This window comes from Aedes aegypti, chromosome 1 (assembly GCF_002204515.2).
Source record: "Aedes aegypti strain LVP_AGWG chromosome 1, AaegL5.0 Primary Assembly, whole genome shotgun sequence".
Classification (NCBI taxonomy): Eukaryota; Metazoa; Arthropoda; class Insecta; order Diptera; family Culicidae; genus Aedes; species Aedes aegypti.
This window is the reverse complement of record NC_035107.1, coordinates 89,510,433-89,528,242: the sequence shown is the minus strand read 5'-3', so window position 1 is coordinate 89,528,242 and position 17,810 is coordinate 89,510,433. Positions and strand designations below refer to the sequence as shown.

At 38.6% G+C, this 17,810-nt stretch overlaps 1 protein-coding gene across 5 annotated transcripts in view; it reads right to left on the bottom strand.

Moving 5' to 3' along the window:
- LOC5574988 (glutamate receptor ionotropic, kainate 2) overlaps positions 1-17,810 on the bottom strand; it is a 605,301-nt gene that overhangs the window by 491,947 nt on the left and 95,544 nt on the right. For all 5 annotated transcript variants that reach the window (XR_002499922.1, XM_021841975.1, XM_021841984.1 and 2 more), the window contains 2 exons: positions 13,441-13,596; positions 13,189-13,283 (listed from right to left, as the gene is read on the bottom strand). Coding sequence is in view for 4 of the 5 variants with exons in the window: in XM_021841975.1 (XP_021697667.1) it covers positions 13,189-13,283; positions 13,441-13,596 (251 nt within the window). In the remaining variant the exon portion in view is untranslated. The remainder of the gene's footprint in view (positions 1-13,188; positions 13,284-13,440; positions 13,597-17,810) is intronic.

Here is a 17,810-nt window from a genome sequence, read left to right as displayed (position 1 = left end):
TTCAGCAAGAGGACGCCATATGTAGATATAAAGACTTTTAGGATGGCAGGGAGGTGGTACCCTTTTCTCGGTGCTAGAAAACGAGAACGATACGGTAACCCAGCGTCCATCGTTTCTGTTTGAAGAGAAGAGCTGACAAAGTACAACTTTTCTGCTTGTTTTGGTTGCACAGTATGCACTAGATAGAAGGTTTGACAAATATAGGACCGAGCATTCTGAGTGATGGGCGTTTATGGAAGCCAACCCTTGACGAGGAAAATTCTTCGAAGATGTACATTAAACTTATGATAAATTGTGCTATAAATTACGAAATAAATGCATGCAATGATTTCGACGAACAATTTTAGATTGTGTGTGGATGTAATATGACATTTTGGGTATAATTACACTTAACAAATGTTAATTATAATAAATTAGCTATATGATTTTCGAAACTTACTAAAAAAATAATTAATTAATTATGCGTGGTAAAGATGGATAATTTATAAAAAAAATCCACGTGCTCAAGTAGGATTCAAACCCACGACTCTTGTATGCTAGACGAGTGTTTCCCAACTAAGCTACCGAGCCACTAAGTGAGCACCCGTTTTTTTTAAATACTGCAACAAGAATTCAACTGGATACTTTAAATACTGCAACAAGAATATTAAGACCTGGATGATGGTCTATTAAATTTGTGAAGGATTTCAAGAAATACCGATTTTTAATGTTTTCTAGTTGGGCTCCTCAAAAAAATCCTTATGAGATTCTTCATGGAATTTCTTTAAGAAGATCCTCGTCTAAAACCTTTTTAAACCTTTTATTTAAATCTCAATATCTCTAAAAATATACCTAAAGGAATCAGTCAAGTGACTCTGGGGAAGTTAGCTACGAAATTCTTGTATGAATCTTCGAGCGCATTTCTGGAGAAATCGGAGAACCTTTGTTAGTTTTTACTAAAAACTTCTATAAAATTACTGAGAAATTTATTCGAGAATTTCCGCCAAGAATCCTTGGAACGAATTTCATAAAAATTTCTGGAAAATATCTGCAAAACCAAATTTAGTACTATAAGCTGTTAGGTACACTCCATCGCCCTTTTGTTAAAACTTTAAATGCTGAAAGGTACATCACGGGAACGATTAGTAGGTACCAAGTTGAATAGCCATGTATTGCCGTTGTCTCTGTTGAGTGGCGTCGTAGGTACCTGTTTGCAAATTTCCAGACTCTCCGCCACAAGAGAAGAAACATTTTTCAAAATTTTGATATCGGCCGTCGTAATTGTACCGTTTTGTCTCAAATTCCGAACAGACTCATATTCCGAACATTCGGTTTTTGTATAGCAATTTGGTTGAAATGTTTCGCTGAAATATGTCATCAAATAACAAGGAAATGGCAGTCAATTGCAATTGATTTTTAACATATTTCAATATATTTTATACCTCGGGAGTATTGACGATTCTCTAGTTCGAGACCAGTAGAACTAGCTCAGATAATTTTATTTGCGAAATTATTCGTTTGACTGCGATTTATTCGTGCAGTTCGGAATTTTAATCAAGGTGTTCGGAATATGAGACAGAATGAACACAGTGTTCGGCATTTGAATCAAAATGTTGTTCCATACTTTTACGTGAAAACAACACTAAACAAGTTCAAACACACAATTTTATCGGCACACTCGACAGCTAACAGTTTGGCTTTGTGGAGAAAATAAAATTTTCACAAATATCATCTTATTTATGTCTATCAGATGTATTTGAAGTCACTGTTGTCCTTAAGTGTTCGGAATATGAGTCAAAACGGTATGTCCCTCTGAAAAGACATGTTCTGCCACCTTAGATTTGAAATCTTATGTCATCCCCTTGACTATTTTTTTGAGAAATCCTAAAAGTTATTCCTGACAAAATCCTAGCGGAAAGGTATACATAGCGCTATACTTTTCTAAAGAGGCTCTTTGCAAAATGGACAAGAATGATACTTGTACAAAAAACGACTACTTCATTATTTCCCGATAGTTTTGGAGTCGAACTACATGCACTTAACAAAGGACACGGGTATACCACATAAGATCAAAGAAAACTGATCACAGTGATTCAACGCGAACAGAAACAGATTCCTAGTAGAGATTAGTTATTCCTGGTGTTATCCCTGGAGGTATTCTGGAGCTATTTTTGGTGGTATTGTAAAAGGAATACTAAAGGTATTCCCAAACTAATCTGTAGAGAAATTTCTGGAGGAACATTCTATGAGGTATTCCAGGGGGGTTCTCTCAAAGTATCACTCGAAATATTTCAGGGAGTATAGATGGAGGTATTACTAGCAAAACTCTTAAAGGCGTTTCTGATAAAATCTTTGGAGAAATTTGAAATCCCTGGAAAGAATCCAATACAAATTCCTGAACATTCCTGATGAAATTCATTACAAAATTTTCAAATGAATTTTAGGAGGAATTTCCAGTCGGTCCAGAATTTTTTCGTAATGGAAATTTTCTTGACTTGCCTTGGCATAGAGTATCATCGTACCTGCCACACGACATACGAATGCGAAAAAAAAATTGCAACTTTGGCAAAGAAAGCTCTCATTTAATAGCTGTGTAAGTGCTCGTAAGAACACTAATCTGAAAACTAGGACAGAGCCCTCAGTGAGGACGTAGTGTCAAGAAGAAGAAGGAGAAATCACTGAGAGCTTAATTGCATTTTGAAAGAAATCCATGAAGCTATTCCTGAATAAATCTCTAAAGAAATTTCTTCAGCAAATCCTTAAAAAAATATGCAGTAGTTCCTGAAAAGTCTCTAGAAGAGTTTCTAGACAAATTCTCAAAACAATTCTCAAAGGAGTCCCAGGGAGAATCCATGGGGAGAAAGTATTCATGCAGCAATCTTTGGAGGAATTCCTGAAATAATCATAGAAGTAATTCCTAGAACATTCCTTGAAAATATTCCTTAATCAATCCTTGGGGATATTTCAAAAGAAGTTCTAGGGGTATATCTGGAGGAATCCCTTAATGTATTCCTGGAGAAATACTTGGAAGTATTCTAAGTAAAATCTTTGGAAGTATTCTTCCAACGGTTCCTCCAAGAATACCTCCAAGTATCTCTCCAGGAATAGCTTCAGGAATTCCTCCAGGGATTCATCCAGGAAAACGTTCAGAGATTCATTCAAGAATATGTCGAAGGATTTTTATAGGAATGCCTTTATGGATTCCTCCAGGGACTCATCAAGGTATTCCTCAAGATATACCGCCAAGAACTCCGTTTGGAATATCCTCAAGGATTACTTGTGTAAAATCTTTAAGGATTGCTCCAAGAACCCCTCCAACGATTCTTTTAGGAATACCTACAAAGATTGTTCCAGGAATACTTTCCGAAATTCTTCGTGGTACTCCTTCAAGAATTCTTCAGGGGTTTTTGTAGAAATTTCTCCAGAGAATTTTCAGTAACTAATCCAAGAATTCTTTCAGGATTTTTTGTAGAAATTTCTCCAGAGATTTCTTCGGGAAAACCTCTTATGGATTCTTATGAAGATTCATTTAAAAATTCTCTAATGAATGTCATCAGCAATATTCTGGAATTTCTCCTGGAATTGTTCCAGGGATTTTACAGAAATTTGTCAAACAATTCTTCAAGGAATACCTCTGGATAGTCCTCCTGAAATACCTCTAGGAATACTACAGAGAAAACCTCCAAGAATACCACCAGGAATTTCTGCGGAATACCTTTAAAGATTATTTTTAGAATTCCTTTAGGAGTTCCTCTTAGGTTGCCACCAAATATACCTCCAGGCTTTCTTCCAAGAATTCCTCTAGAATACTTTCAGGAATACCTCCAGAGATAATACCAAGAATAGCTACTTTCAACTAGAAATACTTTCAGGGAATCTTAAAAAAGAATTTCAGGGAATTCTTAAAAGAATACTTTCAAGGTTTCTTCCTGGGATATCTGCTAGGATTCCACCAGGAACAGCTTTTAGGAATCCTCTAAGTATTCGTATTGGATTACCTTCAAGGATTTTTCATGCCATTTCTTAGGAGATTTCAAAGAAATTGTCAAGTGATTTCTCTAGCCACCTTACCGGAGATTCTTGCAGAAATTCCTTTAAAGGTTCCTTCTAGAACACCTCTAGGCAGAGTCAAAAAAATATCAGGAATGAAAATTGATTTTCCCATTTTCTTTTGGAGATTTAACTTTGGAAAGCATTGCCAACTACAATAATTGAACAGCAGAATGATATGGTCAGACCTACCAATTAAATTTTGTTCAGAGGGCAAAAAAAACTCTAATTACTAATGTCATTTGGAATGAAATTCTCTGACATTTGAAGGCCCTTACAGCAAGCACTCCGCGAGCGTGTTTTACGGTTTAACGAAACGCCGTACGTGCCGAATGAAGTAAACTCGTTGGCCCCGAAATTTTGTAGAGGCACCGCTGAAAGAATTCCTTTAGATAAACCTGAACGAGTGTAATTATGAATCTCTAGTGAAATCTTTGGAGCAACTAGATCTTTGAAATACATAAATAAAAATGGAATAGGGTTTGTATATCACGAAATGGCTTCAAAACGAGTCAACAGGCTTACCATATTCTTTCACAGTTAGGTCATTGAAGTTTTCCGACGTATTCGTGCGTAGAAAAATTTGGGAAAGTTTTTGGAATAATAAAAAAAAACGGGAGACAATAAATCTTTCATTTTTTACGGTAAATTACATGTCAATTTTAAACAGAAATATCTGTACTAAATCATACACGACTTCCTTAAAAAAATTAAGGCCAATAAACAGAGAGATCCCTTGTGTATTTTGATAACGAGCTTTCCGAGGAATTTGTAAAAGAGTCTCTATTAAAAACTCATCAAGACTCTGAGAAACACAACATACAGTATGCTTAAAGATCACAATGTTGTGGAAGCGTGGTTAAGTTTTCTACCAGGAGCAAGAGGATGAATGGTCTCAAAAGATATTTTGAAATTTTCAAACAAAAACAAACTGTTGTGACCTGTTAGGGAGGTACAGACACACGAAATATGGAACAAAGTGTTTTAAAAATGCAAGATAACTCTAGCTTGCCAACGACATCCAAGGCAGACTTGATGAAAATCGCTAGTTTTCTTTTGTTGTGTGGCTTCAACTTTTCCGGACAAATATGTAAAAAGGGCCAAAGTTTTCTAAGCAGTTAGTATTCATTTATATAGGAAAAAATAAAAGATGCGTATTTCAATCACTTTATGTTCAATCGAAATTAAAGGTATTCTCGCGACATTACTTTTGAACAAGCATGAATTGATTCTCATTAATTTTTTGTACTTTTGATGATATGCGAAAACAAAATTGTATCAATTACGCGCTTTTATCATGTTTTGACTGCATTTACCTATGGACCAATGCACGAGTTCACTAGTTTGACTTTTGAGCGGTGCCGAATTCACTCATTGCCATGGTCACGTAAATAACACGGCACCGCTCAAACGTCAAATAGTGAACTCGTGCATCGGTCCATAAGAATTTTTTTTTTGACTGCAGATACCTATAAGAACGTCATCTAGATTTTTAAAGGATTATTCCAGATAGTGTAATCAGTAATTTGTTCAAAAATCTTTCTTAAGGAGTTTGAAGCGGCGATACTGAATTGCATATGCAATTCGGGGATATGGAATTCAGGGTGATGGCATTCGGGGTAGAATCATTCCACTAGGTTGCGTTGTAAGTATAAAATATTTCAATTTTATGAGCTTTTCTGCCGGCATCAGCGATTTCTTAAACATTGTATAATGAATCCTGAAAGCCAGTGTCGATTCCGGGATTCCAGTGTTAATTCTGAGATTTCAGAATGAATCTTGGGATTTAAGGACGGATCATGGAATTCCAGTGTGAATCCAGTGTGCATGCTGATAACTTAGTGTGGCTGCTTTGATTCCAGTGTAGTATTTCTTTGTGGATCCTTTGATTCTAGTGTGGATCTTCGGACTGTAGTGTAGATCATAGGATTTCAGTGTAGCTCCGGGGATTGTAATGTGGATCGCAGAATGTTAGAGTAGAGCTTTGGGATTCCAATGATTTTATTATGGATCTTAGAACTTTAGAGTGGATCCTGGAACATAAGTTTGAATCCTGAAACTCCAGTGTATATTCTGGGATCGTTGTATGAATCGTAGAATTTCAGTAAAGATCCTGGCATTGTAGTTCGGATCACATGATTTCATTGTGCATCTTGGAATACCAATGTGGATCCTAGAACTCCAGTGTAGGTTTTGATATTTCAGTGTGGATTCCTTTGTTCCCATGTGTATCCTGGGATTGTAGTGTAGATCGTAGGATTTCAGAGAGCATCCTTGGATTTCAGTGTGAATTTTGGTGTTTTGGTGTGCATACTTGGTTTCCAGTGTAGATGTTGTGAGTCCAGTGTAGATCCCGGGATTCTAGTGATATGCCTAGAAATTAAGAATGATTTCTGGGATCCGAGTGTTATTCCTGGGCTTTCAGTATCTATCCTGTGATTCCTATTTGGATTCTGGGATTTCAGTGTGGCTCTTTGGTTTCCAGTCGGGATCATGAGATTTCGGTATGAACCCTAGGCATCCAGTACGGATTCTGGGATTCAGTGTGGATTGCTGAATTGTTTCAGTTTGGATCCTAGGGTTTCAATGTGGATCTTGGCATTCTAGTATAAATTGTGTTACTTCATTATTGACCCTAGGCTTCTAATGTAGATATTGTGATTCCAGTGTGGTTAGTTGTACTTCAGTGTGAAACCTGGGTCTGTAAGTTGGATTGAAGTGTATCAGTATGGATTTCTACTGTGGACCCTAGGGTTGGATATTCCAGTGTGGTTTGTTTTATTTCCATGTGGATCCTGGGTCTTTAGTTTGGATCGAAGTGTGTCAGTGTGGATCGTGGGTTTCTTTTTTGAATCCTAGGATTCCAGTGTGCATTTTGGGATTCCAGTGTGAATTTTAGTATTCCAGTTTGGATTCTGGGATTGTAACGTGGGTCGTGGAATTTCAGTGTGGAATTTGAAAATTCAGTGAGGATCTTGAGATTCCAGTGTGGACTTTGGTATTCCAGTGTGGATCTTGGAATTCCAGTGTAGACCTTGCGATTTCAGTGTGGCTCTTAGGATTATAAAATGGATCCTCAGTTTCCAAGGTGAGTCCTAGGGTTCCAGAATCTGTCCTGGATTTCCAATGTGGATCTTTGGATTTCAGTGTAGATTCTGGGATTACAGTATGAATCCTGGATTTCTAGTGTGGATTTTGGGATTCCAATGTTGATAATGGGATTCCAGTGTAGATCTTTGGATTTCAGTGTGAATCTGGGGACTTCAGTATGGATCCTGATAATGCGGATTTTGGGATGCTGAGATGCGTATGTGGGAATGCAGTATAGATCAATGGATTGAAATGTGTATCCTGGTGTTTCAATGAGGATCTTAAGGCTTCTGTGTGGTTCCTGACATTCTAGTGAGGATTGTGTAACGGCATTGTTAATCTCTAGATTCCGATGTAAATTCTCGGATCTTGGGATTACAGTATAGATCCAGGATTTCAAGTGTGGATTTTGGGATTCCAATGTGGATCTTTGGATTTCAGTGTGAATTTTAGGATTTCAGTATGGATCCTGATAATCTAGTAGAATCAACCGTTTTTTGCATGTAAACCCATACTATCTTCAGTTTCTCGACTGTCTTCACTACCTTAGGTCGTTTAAGAAGGTGCTGCTTCATAATCGCCCAGTACTCTCCAGAATTAATTTTCACGCTGTATATAGACCTCCATCGTACGGAGTGAGAGAATTCCTTGACAATATCGAGAATATGTTATCAGCAAATAGGAAAGGAGATGAATGTATAATTGAGGGAGACATGAATGTACCTATCAACATGGGATCAAATAATGTTGTACAGGAATACCTTCGCCTGTTAATATCCTACAATGTTGTAGTTTCGAACACACATGTAACCAGGCCATCTAGTTGTAACGTTCTTGATCATGTAATTTGCTCGGAAAACTTGGCCAATACCGTTATAGATGACACTGTTGAAAACACAATTAGCGACCATTGCTTGATTATGTCGTCATTTAATCTTGCATGTGTATCGGAAACCTGCACGCTACAGAAAGAAATTGTGGATCACTCACGCCTCAGCGAATTGTTCGTTTCCTCTCTTGTGTCCTTACCTGATAATATGGCTCCTGGAGAAAAACTGTCTCATATAGTTGAATGCTACCGTAACTGCCTTATACAATGCATCAGAACGGTTTCCATTCAAGCGAATGTGAAAGGGCACTGTCCATGGATGACAATAGAACTTTGGAAACTAATCAGTATTAAAGACCGCCTATTCAAGCGACATAAAATTCATCCCAATGATCAACATACTTCCGATCTATTGGACCATGTTTCAAAATTGCTATTGAAGAAGAAAAAATTGGCTAAACGGAACTACTACCATACTATCATTGAAAAAGCTTCTGAAAGTAATGCGTGGAAAGTAGTCAATGAAGTAGTTGGCAAGAATAACAATACTGATACCCCCAATCGAATCTGGAAAGACGAAGTTTTACTGTCCGATCAAGGCTTGATTTGTTCTGCATTCAACTCGTTTTTCTGCAATATTGGAGCTCAGTTAGCAGCAACAATTCCCAGTGCGAGAGACCCTGACCGTTTCAGAACAACAACCGGCCATTCGTCATCAATATACCGTTTTGATTCATATTACGGACACTTAAGGCCTCAGTGAAGTATAACCCAGCTTGGACCATACAAAATAAATCATTCTGTATGATTTTTTAGCGTTATCGAGCGTCGGAAGCCCTTAACTTTTGGATGGTGGGTAAAGAATACGCGACCGCAACTTGAATAATTTTAAATAAATCAAAACGTGTGGCCTTTTCATGATTCTTATTCCGGACGCTCCCTCACTTTTGCCTCATATTCCGGACGCTTTGATTCGAATTACGGACAGCTCATGATAATCATTAATGGAACAGTCAAATCATCAATTGAAATCGTTCAACCACTTAAGAGACGTCTAAGGTAGTTGGGCATTATAAATTTGCAATGATATTTACGGAAAAAAAACTAATAAAACGAGCCTCGAAAATGAGAACTTTTGGACGGCGAAAATTGATACATTTCGTGTGAAATGTTTCCCATACAAACGAGAGTGTCCGGAATTTGAAGCTGTCCGTAATATGAATCAAAACGGTATCTCTCTCCTGCATCGCTTAATGAAACAATCACGCTGATAAATGATTTGAAAGAGAGGAAATCACCGGGTCCCGACATGATGTCAGCCAAATTCATCAAAATTCATTATGCCATATTTGCCCCTCTGCTGACGGATGTTTTCAACGAGATGATAAGTACCGGTAATTTTCCTGAGTGCTTAAAAGTGGCGAAAATGATACCAATCTTAAAATCTGAGACCCTAGAGAACTGAACAATTATCGACCTATCTCCTGCTTATCAGTTTTGGACAAAATACTGGAGAAGATGCTTGTTTGTAGGATTATGAACTATGCATCTCATTTTGATCTGATCTTTTCGCATCAGTATGGCTTCAGAAAAGGGTCTGGCACTCTAAGCACGATGTGATCTTGTCGAGGGAATATATGAATCTCTGGATTCTAAAAAAATGGTCGGTGCAGTCTTTATTGACCTCAAAAAGGCTTTTGACACCATAAATCACGAGCTGCTCTTGGAAAAACTGGAATTTTTTGGAATCAGAGGAACAACTTTAACTCTTCTGGAAAGCTATCTCACCAATCGGCAGCAGTTCGTATCAATCGGAAATATTATCAGTGAGATTCGTACCATTATCTCAGGGGTTCCCCAAGGCAGTAATCTCGGCCTATTATTGTTCTTATTGTTCATCAACGATATCTGCAAGCTGAATCTTAAAGGGGAAATTTGCTTATTTGCTGATGACACTTCACTTTTCTACAAAGATGTTCAATACAGTAATATTCAACAACAAATGGACCATGATCTTAATCTGTTGTATGATTACTTCTGCGCTAATAAGCTGTCTCTGAACCTGAAGAAAACGAAATGCATGTTCATTAATTCATCAAGGCGAAGATTTCCTCCTCGCTTACCTCTCACAGTACATGGCGTCAATGTTGAAGAAGTGCATGAATATGTTTTTTTGGGACTTACAATCGACTCCACAATGAGCTGGTCTGGACACATCAGAAATCTCAAAAAGAAACTCAGTTCTATAAGCGGAGCCTTACGGAGAGTATCCAACTTCATTCCTGGTAAATGGTTGATGCAGCTGTATTATACGTTGGTTCACTCAAGACTGAGTTACTTGGTAGCACTTTGGGGATCCGCTAGCAAATCGATTCTCCGTGAGCTTCAAGTGGTACAAAATCGATGCCTTAAGATTGCTTTAAACAAACCTTTCCGGTTTTCTACCGCCATGCTGTATTCCAATCGAAGCGATAATGTTTTATCGATTAAAGCACTGTGCGATCTGCAAACGCTCACTCATGTCCTCAGAATATCCCATGACCCTTCACTGCATCACAACATCGCCATAAGAAGGATTCAACGTAGTCGTGCATCAAGACAAGCAGGAAACTTTTCTTTTGTCAGGCCAAATACTGAAATGGACCGTAAAAAGCTAACTTTTTATGGATTCAAGCTGCATAATGACCTTCGTCCCGAATGCAAATCAGTTAACAACATCAGTATCTTCAAAAATATGTTAACAATGGAGATGAAACAAAATGTTTCAAAATACTTATTTTAATGTCCCAAACCACATTTCACTTATACATTACGTATATTCTTTTGATCCGCTAGTGCGTATATTCTTTTGATCCGCAGTGCTAAAGGGAAGTGACTAATCCAGAAATAGTTTACAATATCAACAATGCTCTCAATCTATGATGTCATATTCCTTATAATACTACAATGAAAAGTGAAGCAAACCTTAGAACAGAAAAAAAATTGACATGTTCATGTCGGTCCCTTAGTCTATGGGTTAATGATGCAAACCTGAAGTTCTAAAAGTTTCTAAAAGTTTCTTCCCAACAGGTTAAGTGTAATTCTATGAAAGAAACACAATTCTAAGAAGGTTGTCACCCATCCTTCTCTGTCAGTCTGTGACTGTCAATGGCAATCATCGTTTCCAAGAATGATTTTTTTTGCTGTCGACACCGACCTGAATGACCCTCGTCACAAAAGTTACCCCTTTGGAAAGCGGTTGATAACGGCTTGAATGAAGCCCGAGCTGTGCTTGCGGAACTGATAGTTGAGCTTTCGAGATTCAATAAGCGACCTAAAGATGCTCCACCATCATCTATATGTGCCTGCATAACGACCGCAGCCACTAAACTCTTCAGTGTGTTTGCCTCGCCAGGCGTTTGATTAAGGTGAAGATGAGAATTTTTAAGAGCACAAATCTTGAGAACCAAAGTTCATTCTGCTCTAAAAATTTGATCGAATGGTCGCCAACAGCTTCATCAAATTCCCATCAAATTTTCGTCGAGATTGGTTGTTTGGATTTGTGCTCTAGAAAATTGGAGGTGCGGCTTCAATTCATCTTCACCTTAACGTTGGCATCCGAGCAAAAGTTTCATCCACTTGCTTTGACGCTTCGATGAGGTCTTTATATCAAGTGTTTCCACTTGCATTGCATCCGGGCGTCCGAGAGGAAATTGAGAAACATGCACTTATGTCACTTTTGTCGTCTTCCGCAAATTGTTTGTGTGCATTAGAACGAGGCGAGCGTCTTTTGGCTTCACCTCAAACTGGAAACCAGCAACAGAGCGTCGTCGCGAATGGAGAGAGTTGAGTGTACACAGATGTGTCAAGAAAATAATCATAATCAACTCCGTTCAAAGTTGGGCTCTGGCTTTCTGGAGGCAGGCGAACCGCAGCGAAAACGGCCCACAACTGCACCGAAACAACAACATCAACAACAAATTTTGTCGGAAAATTCAGAAGACGCAGGCCTACATTGGCTTTCCATCAGTTGCCACTAAACGACTCGATCCTGATGACGAAAACATTGTGCACAAGTCCTGTAGACAGAGGCGAAAACCAAGCAGACCAAGTGAAAATAGGCTTCTTGCCGTTGACACAGAGGAGTAACTGGAACGAATTCTTGGCCTGTTCTGTTCTGTTCTGTTCTGTTCTGTTCTGTTCTGTTCTGTTCTGTTCTGTTCTGTTCTGTTCTGTTCTGTTCTGTTCTGTTCTGTTCTGTTCTGTTCTGTTCTGTTCTGTTCTGTTCTGTTCTGTTCTGTTCTGTTCTGTTCTGTTCTGTTCTGTTCTGTTCTGTTCTGTTCTGTTCTGTTCTGTTCTGTTCTGTTCTGTTCTGTTCTGTTCTGTTCTGTTCTGTTCTGTTCTGTTCTGTTCTGTTCTGTTCTGTTCTGTTCTGTTCTGTTCTGTTCTGTTCTGTTCTGTTCTGTTCTGTTCTGTTCTGTTCTGTTCTGTTCTGTTCTGTCAGAAAACAGTTTTTGGACATGCTTATTGAAAATTACTCCTACGTGCGTCAAACCGGCATACAATTTCGAAAGCGAGATGCAGCTGCCATCGTTGTCGTCCTGCCATGACGGTGAAGCGAACAGATGTGCTGCTGAGAACGGGAAAGTTTTGCCTTGCGGTTTTGTTTCAGGCCTCTGCTGCTGGTTTCAACCGGTTGTCGGTGCTTCTTTTTTCGCATCACTTCCGCAGTGCAACGCATGCATATTTATGAAACGAGGATTCGCTGCAAGGGAAGTGCCTTCAGTAGCAGAATCAGCAGCAGCATAAGAGTTAGGCTAGCTACTGGAATTTTGGGAAGTTGTTGGCTGGAGAAGTTGGCTTTCGTTGCGGTACACCTGCGAGGATGGTCGTTCTGAAGTGGCGACCTTGATGTAGTGATGGTTCCTACCGAAAAGCGAACTTTTTTGCTTGGAAATTTGTTTTTATTGTTAATGTGCTTTTATGATGTTAAGCAGAGGAACAAGTTTCTGCGAAACAAGCTTCGTTAAAGTTTCCCTAGGAACGTGTTTTGATGGCGATTTATCGTTGAAATGTAATCTCATTGTTGTGTGATTTATGCATTTGATTGTTTTTCAAACAGTCTTAGTCGTTTGTTGTTTAGTAAGATTGATCGTTACGGTAAATCTTACATTACATTCACTACATAGAAAATATCCAGATTTTAGGTAATTCCAGTAAACTAGAGAAAACCATGTAATGTCTAGACATGTATTACTTACCTCCATAGTATCGCAGATGCTCTGGACGTGGCTGGCGGTGTGCGACGACTGCGGCCCAAAAATAGCTGCCACTCCAGCTCGCAACAGATGGCACACTAATGAGCAAAAATACAAAAAGGCAAACGGAAATAGAAAAGAGAAAAAACCTCCGTCAATCAGTCGGTCACCAATCATTACTGCAGACCCCCGTCTCTCCTCCACGACCCCCCTCCAAGTAATAATTGCACAAATTGGCGCACAAGTGCTTCTCACCTCGCTTCGACGCCAGGAAGCTGTCCTGCGGAGAGATCCGTTCGATCTGGGCCGACAGCTTGGACCGCGGCAGAATCGTTCGATCCGAGTTGATTTTCTCGACCGCATAACGGAACGCAATCTCCTGGTGGTCGTCATCCGGGTGAAAGAGGCCACCTGTGTGCGTGTGGATGGGTGGGAGAGAGAGAGAAGAAAGAATATTCCAATCAGTGTCGTTGCGAAGGCGTTTATGTAACGAGATGTTTGAATGGGCGTAGCCAGAGGAGGGAAAATGTTGCCCCCTTTCCTCCTGGCCAATAAAAAAAAACAAAATCAATTAACATCAAAACCAACAAGGTTTACAATTTGTTTATTTTTTTTTTTTTTAACAGTTTACAGCATTCTGATCCTGATTTAAATTCCACGCAGCTTATATATCATTTGGAGTCCAACTTTAAATCACTTTCATTCCTTTTGTATCACTCGAATTACCCCTCTTTACTCCACAAAGGTGAAATCGAATTCAGATTTCCTTTTACGTTCATGAGTCCTCTCGTGGCATAGCGGTAATGCACTCTTTCTAACCAATTGGGAATTGTGAGTTCGATTCTCACCGAAAGTACGTAAAACTTTTTCGCAAATTATACTTCAATTTGTTCATTTATTTGATCTGATTGCAAAATAGTTGTTACAACTTCCACTCGGCTGGCTAGCTGCAAACACGATATTTTATAATAAAAAAGTGTTCTCCACAATAATTCTGTATAACACATTTATTTTGATGAAATAAGGCCGAAAAAAATGAATTCTTCAAAATATATTATTTGCAGTGTCGGATTTATTTTATTTAGCTAATATTTTAGTCCATCCGTCACAATGTTGCATGAAATAACAGGTATTATCGGATTGAAACTTATCCTTTATGTCGAACACCGTCTCAAACAAACACATTGGACAACGTTATTTAGAAAATTATGAGCCTGTTTGTTGATACTATCATGGATTTAGGTTTTGTTCTTGAATTCTGAGAATTTCTATAAATCAGTATTTAATATCTCGTCAAAATCAAATCAGCAGTTTAAAACTTATACTGAAATATGTGTTTTTCTAGATCCCACTTTCTTCGAGTGCAACTGTTGTACGTGCTGTTGTCGCTTACAAGGGATGGTACACAAAATATGTCACTCTAAATTTAAACATTTCCGACCATTTCCACATCCCTCCTTCCCTTTTATCACGCTTTTTGTATGAGTCCTCCGAAAATTTTGTAATGCTTGTAAGGCGTGATTTGTACAAGGCCCCAAAGGTAGCTATGTATCAAAAAATTATGCAAGTATACCTAATCTTTATTATGTGTCTTTATAGAATCTATTGATTCTAAGTACGATTGAAGAAGAATCCTATCTACAAGAAATAATGTTTAATAAATAGTAAAATGTGACCCTCAATGTCGAAGAGAACAAAACCGTCGAAAATACGAAATTTACGTAAGTGACCTTGGAATCTCTTTTCAGGCTACCGCCGTGCGGGGTGACATTGGGCCTAGCGGGTGACATTGACCACCTCTTTCGATGCATCTTATGGCTAGCAGGAAAGTCAAAAAACTAATGCATGACCATCTATTGGCTATTTATCACGTATTCTTTAAGCTTGACACATTGTTTTCATTGTTCTGGCATTAGCTTGCTGTAAAAATATTGGCCCAAAGTCACCCTTATGGACCAATGTCACCCCGCCTCACGGTACTTAAAAACAATTAAATTTTGCTGCGTAAACTTTATTTTTTATATTGCAATCTACATTACAATTTCATGTAACATCTAAGTAAAACATTGTGTTAGGTAGTGAATATATTTACAAAGCCATGGTTTTGTAGCAATTCACGATACGTCAAATTATATAAAAAGAATTTCACATGTTCCCAGGAATTCCATCTGGGATTGCTCTAGACGATATTCCTTGAATTTTTCAAGGAATTTCATCAACAATCACTCCAGGGTTTATTTCCAAAAATCATTCCTCAGAGTACCTTGAAAAATTGCACCATCAGCACTACCTCAAGCTTTTTTGTGGAATGGATCTTTGCCAGAAACTTCTTTAATACACAACAAAATATTTCAAGAATTCTGAAGAGGGGAAAGTTTATATGAATTAGTGAAAGTATTGTCTAAGATGGTACCATCGTAAATTATTTTTTTTATTTTCCATACTATTCTCTTTCGGGATCGGTCAAAAGTTTCACCCGGAATTACCCAAAAACACAAAGTTTATGAAACAAGTTTTTAAAGAGACCACTTTTAGAATTTTTTCATTTATTCGTTGCAAAATTCGTCCGGCATGATATTCCTCCAGAAATTGCTCCGTAAACTCTCTTTTCTTTCATAAATAACTCCATGAACTCCTTCAAGGAACCCCCCAAAAATTCCTTTCCTTTCCATTTTATTTTCTGGAAATCTTGCAGCCTTGGACTGTTGACTCCTCCAGAATTTCATTCGGAGCTTCTAACAAAAATGTTCCTAGCATTACTTCCGATTTTTAAACGGAATTCACATAAAGTTCATTCTGAGCTTTTTCCAGAAATCGATCATGAATTTCACTTGAAAAATCTCCAAGCGCTACTTTTGGGAGGGACTTTCCATTGAACTGCCGTAAGAATTTTCGATTTCCGGTCGGTCCCGGATCTTTTCGTAACGGAAATTTCCTCGACTTCCCTGGGTATAGAGTATCATAGTACCTGCCATCACAGCCGGTCTAACTTATACTTCATGAATATATAATGATATGTTTTTTTGTAAAATGATAAGCTTACAAATTTATTGTTATATATTCTGATTTAGGTAGATATGGAACATTGCAAATAAATTTTGCCGTATATAACTTAATATAATGCCGTGGAGAATTTCTGAGCTTGATCAAGCTCAAGCGCAAGCTCAGAAATTGATTGGCTGCCCGTGGTTGGGTATGCCATGGAGAATTTCTGTAGGAAATACTGAAAGAACTACATTTTTATAGTTTGCACTAACGTAAGAACTACACGACATTCACGAGACGCGACGGGAGACAAGACATAACACTTATTGTTCTTACAAATCGCCAAAAAGTTTTGAAAACTACCATTTCGGCGACCGGTTTCGGGCGCGATATAACCCATCTTCGGGACAATGTCCGACTGATTACGCTGTATTTTCATACGGTGTTCGTACTCGTCCAGGTCGAAGAGATGTTACGTAATTGTCGTGTCTGCTAAATTTAACAGGGGGAGGTCATTTTCGTTCATCTGACAACACTGACTCCCAAACGTTCAACTGTATTGGTTTCCTGATTGTTTTAATGAGCTTCGCATTTTGCCAATTGATTGTGTGATTGGAAGCTACAGTATGTGCTGATACCCCTGATTCATTCGGTTTACTGGATTCTACCGCATTAGCGTACTTTGAGAACGAATGCACAAAACAGTTGAAATTCACGCTTATCAATTTCTACTTATCATGTCTTGTGGTATGATATAATTAAATTCTTCGTTTTTTCATAAAGTTAGCGCTGAATGTTACTTAAAATATTGATCTTAGTTGATGTGCTTAAGTAAAACTTGTATTCTCTGCTTTTTGCTGTGGTTTTCCGGTGAAACTAATAAGACTGATACGTGCTACACTGGATGGTTCGAAATAAAGTGTTCGGATTACAGACGAGGTGTCAATCGTGTTTGTGATGTTAGACGGATTGAAGCAGGAAGACGCACTTTCGAGTTTACTGTTCAACATTGCACTCGAAGGTGCTATTGAGAGATGTAGCGTGCAGAGAAACGGCACTATCATCACACGCGAACGATATGAACCTTATTGGAATCGATCGCAGGCCAGTGGAGGAGGCCTTCGTGCCTCTGAAGAGGGAGACAGCGAGGATAAGCCTGATCATTAATTCTATAAAAACGAAGTTCATGGTTGCTGATACAGACAGAGGTAGGCTTGGTGGCGTAGGTGCTGAGGTAGTGTTTGATGTGGATGTGTTTGAAGTTAAAGAATTTGTTTATCTTGGAAGTTTTGCGACATGTAACAACGACGTTTCCCGCGAAGTGGTGATGCGGCTGTGAATAGGGCCTTTTATGGACTACTTAACCAGCTTAGGTCCCGCAACTTGTGAACGGAAACAAAATTAGCCCTGTACAAAACATGTATTCTTCCGGTGACTCTCTACGGGCACAAAGTGTAGACGTTGAAAGAGGATTGGAGAGCCTGAGGTGTTTTGGAGCGCAAAGTGCTGCGACCAATACTCAGTTGAAAACTCGAAAATGGTGTGTGGCGCAGAGGCATGAATCTCGAGTTGTGTCAAGTGTACAAAGATGCGAACATTATCAAGCGTGTGAAATACGGCAAACTTCAGTGGGCTGGTCA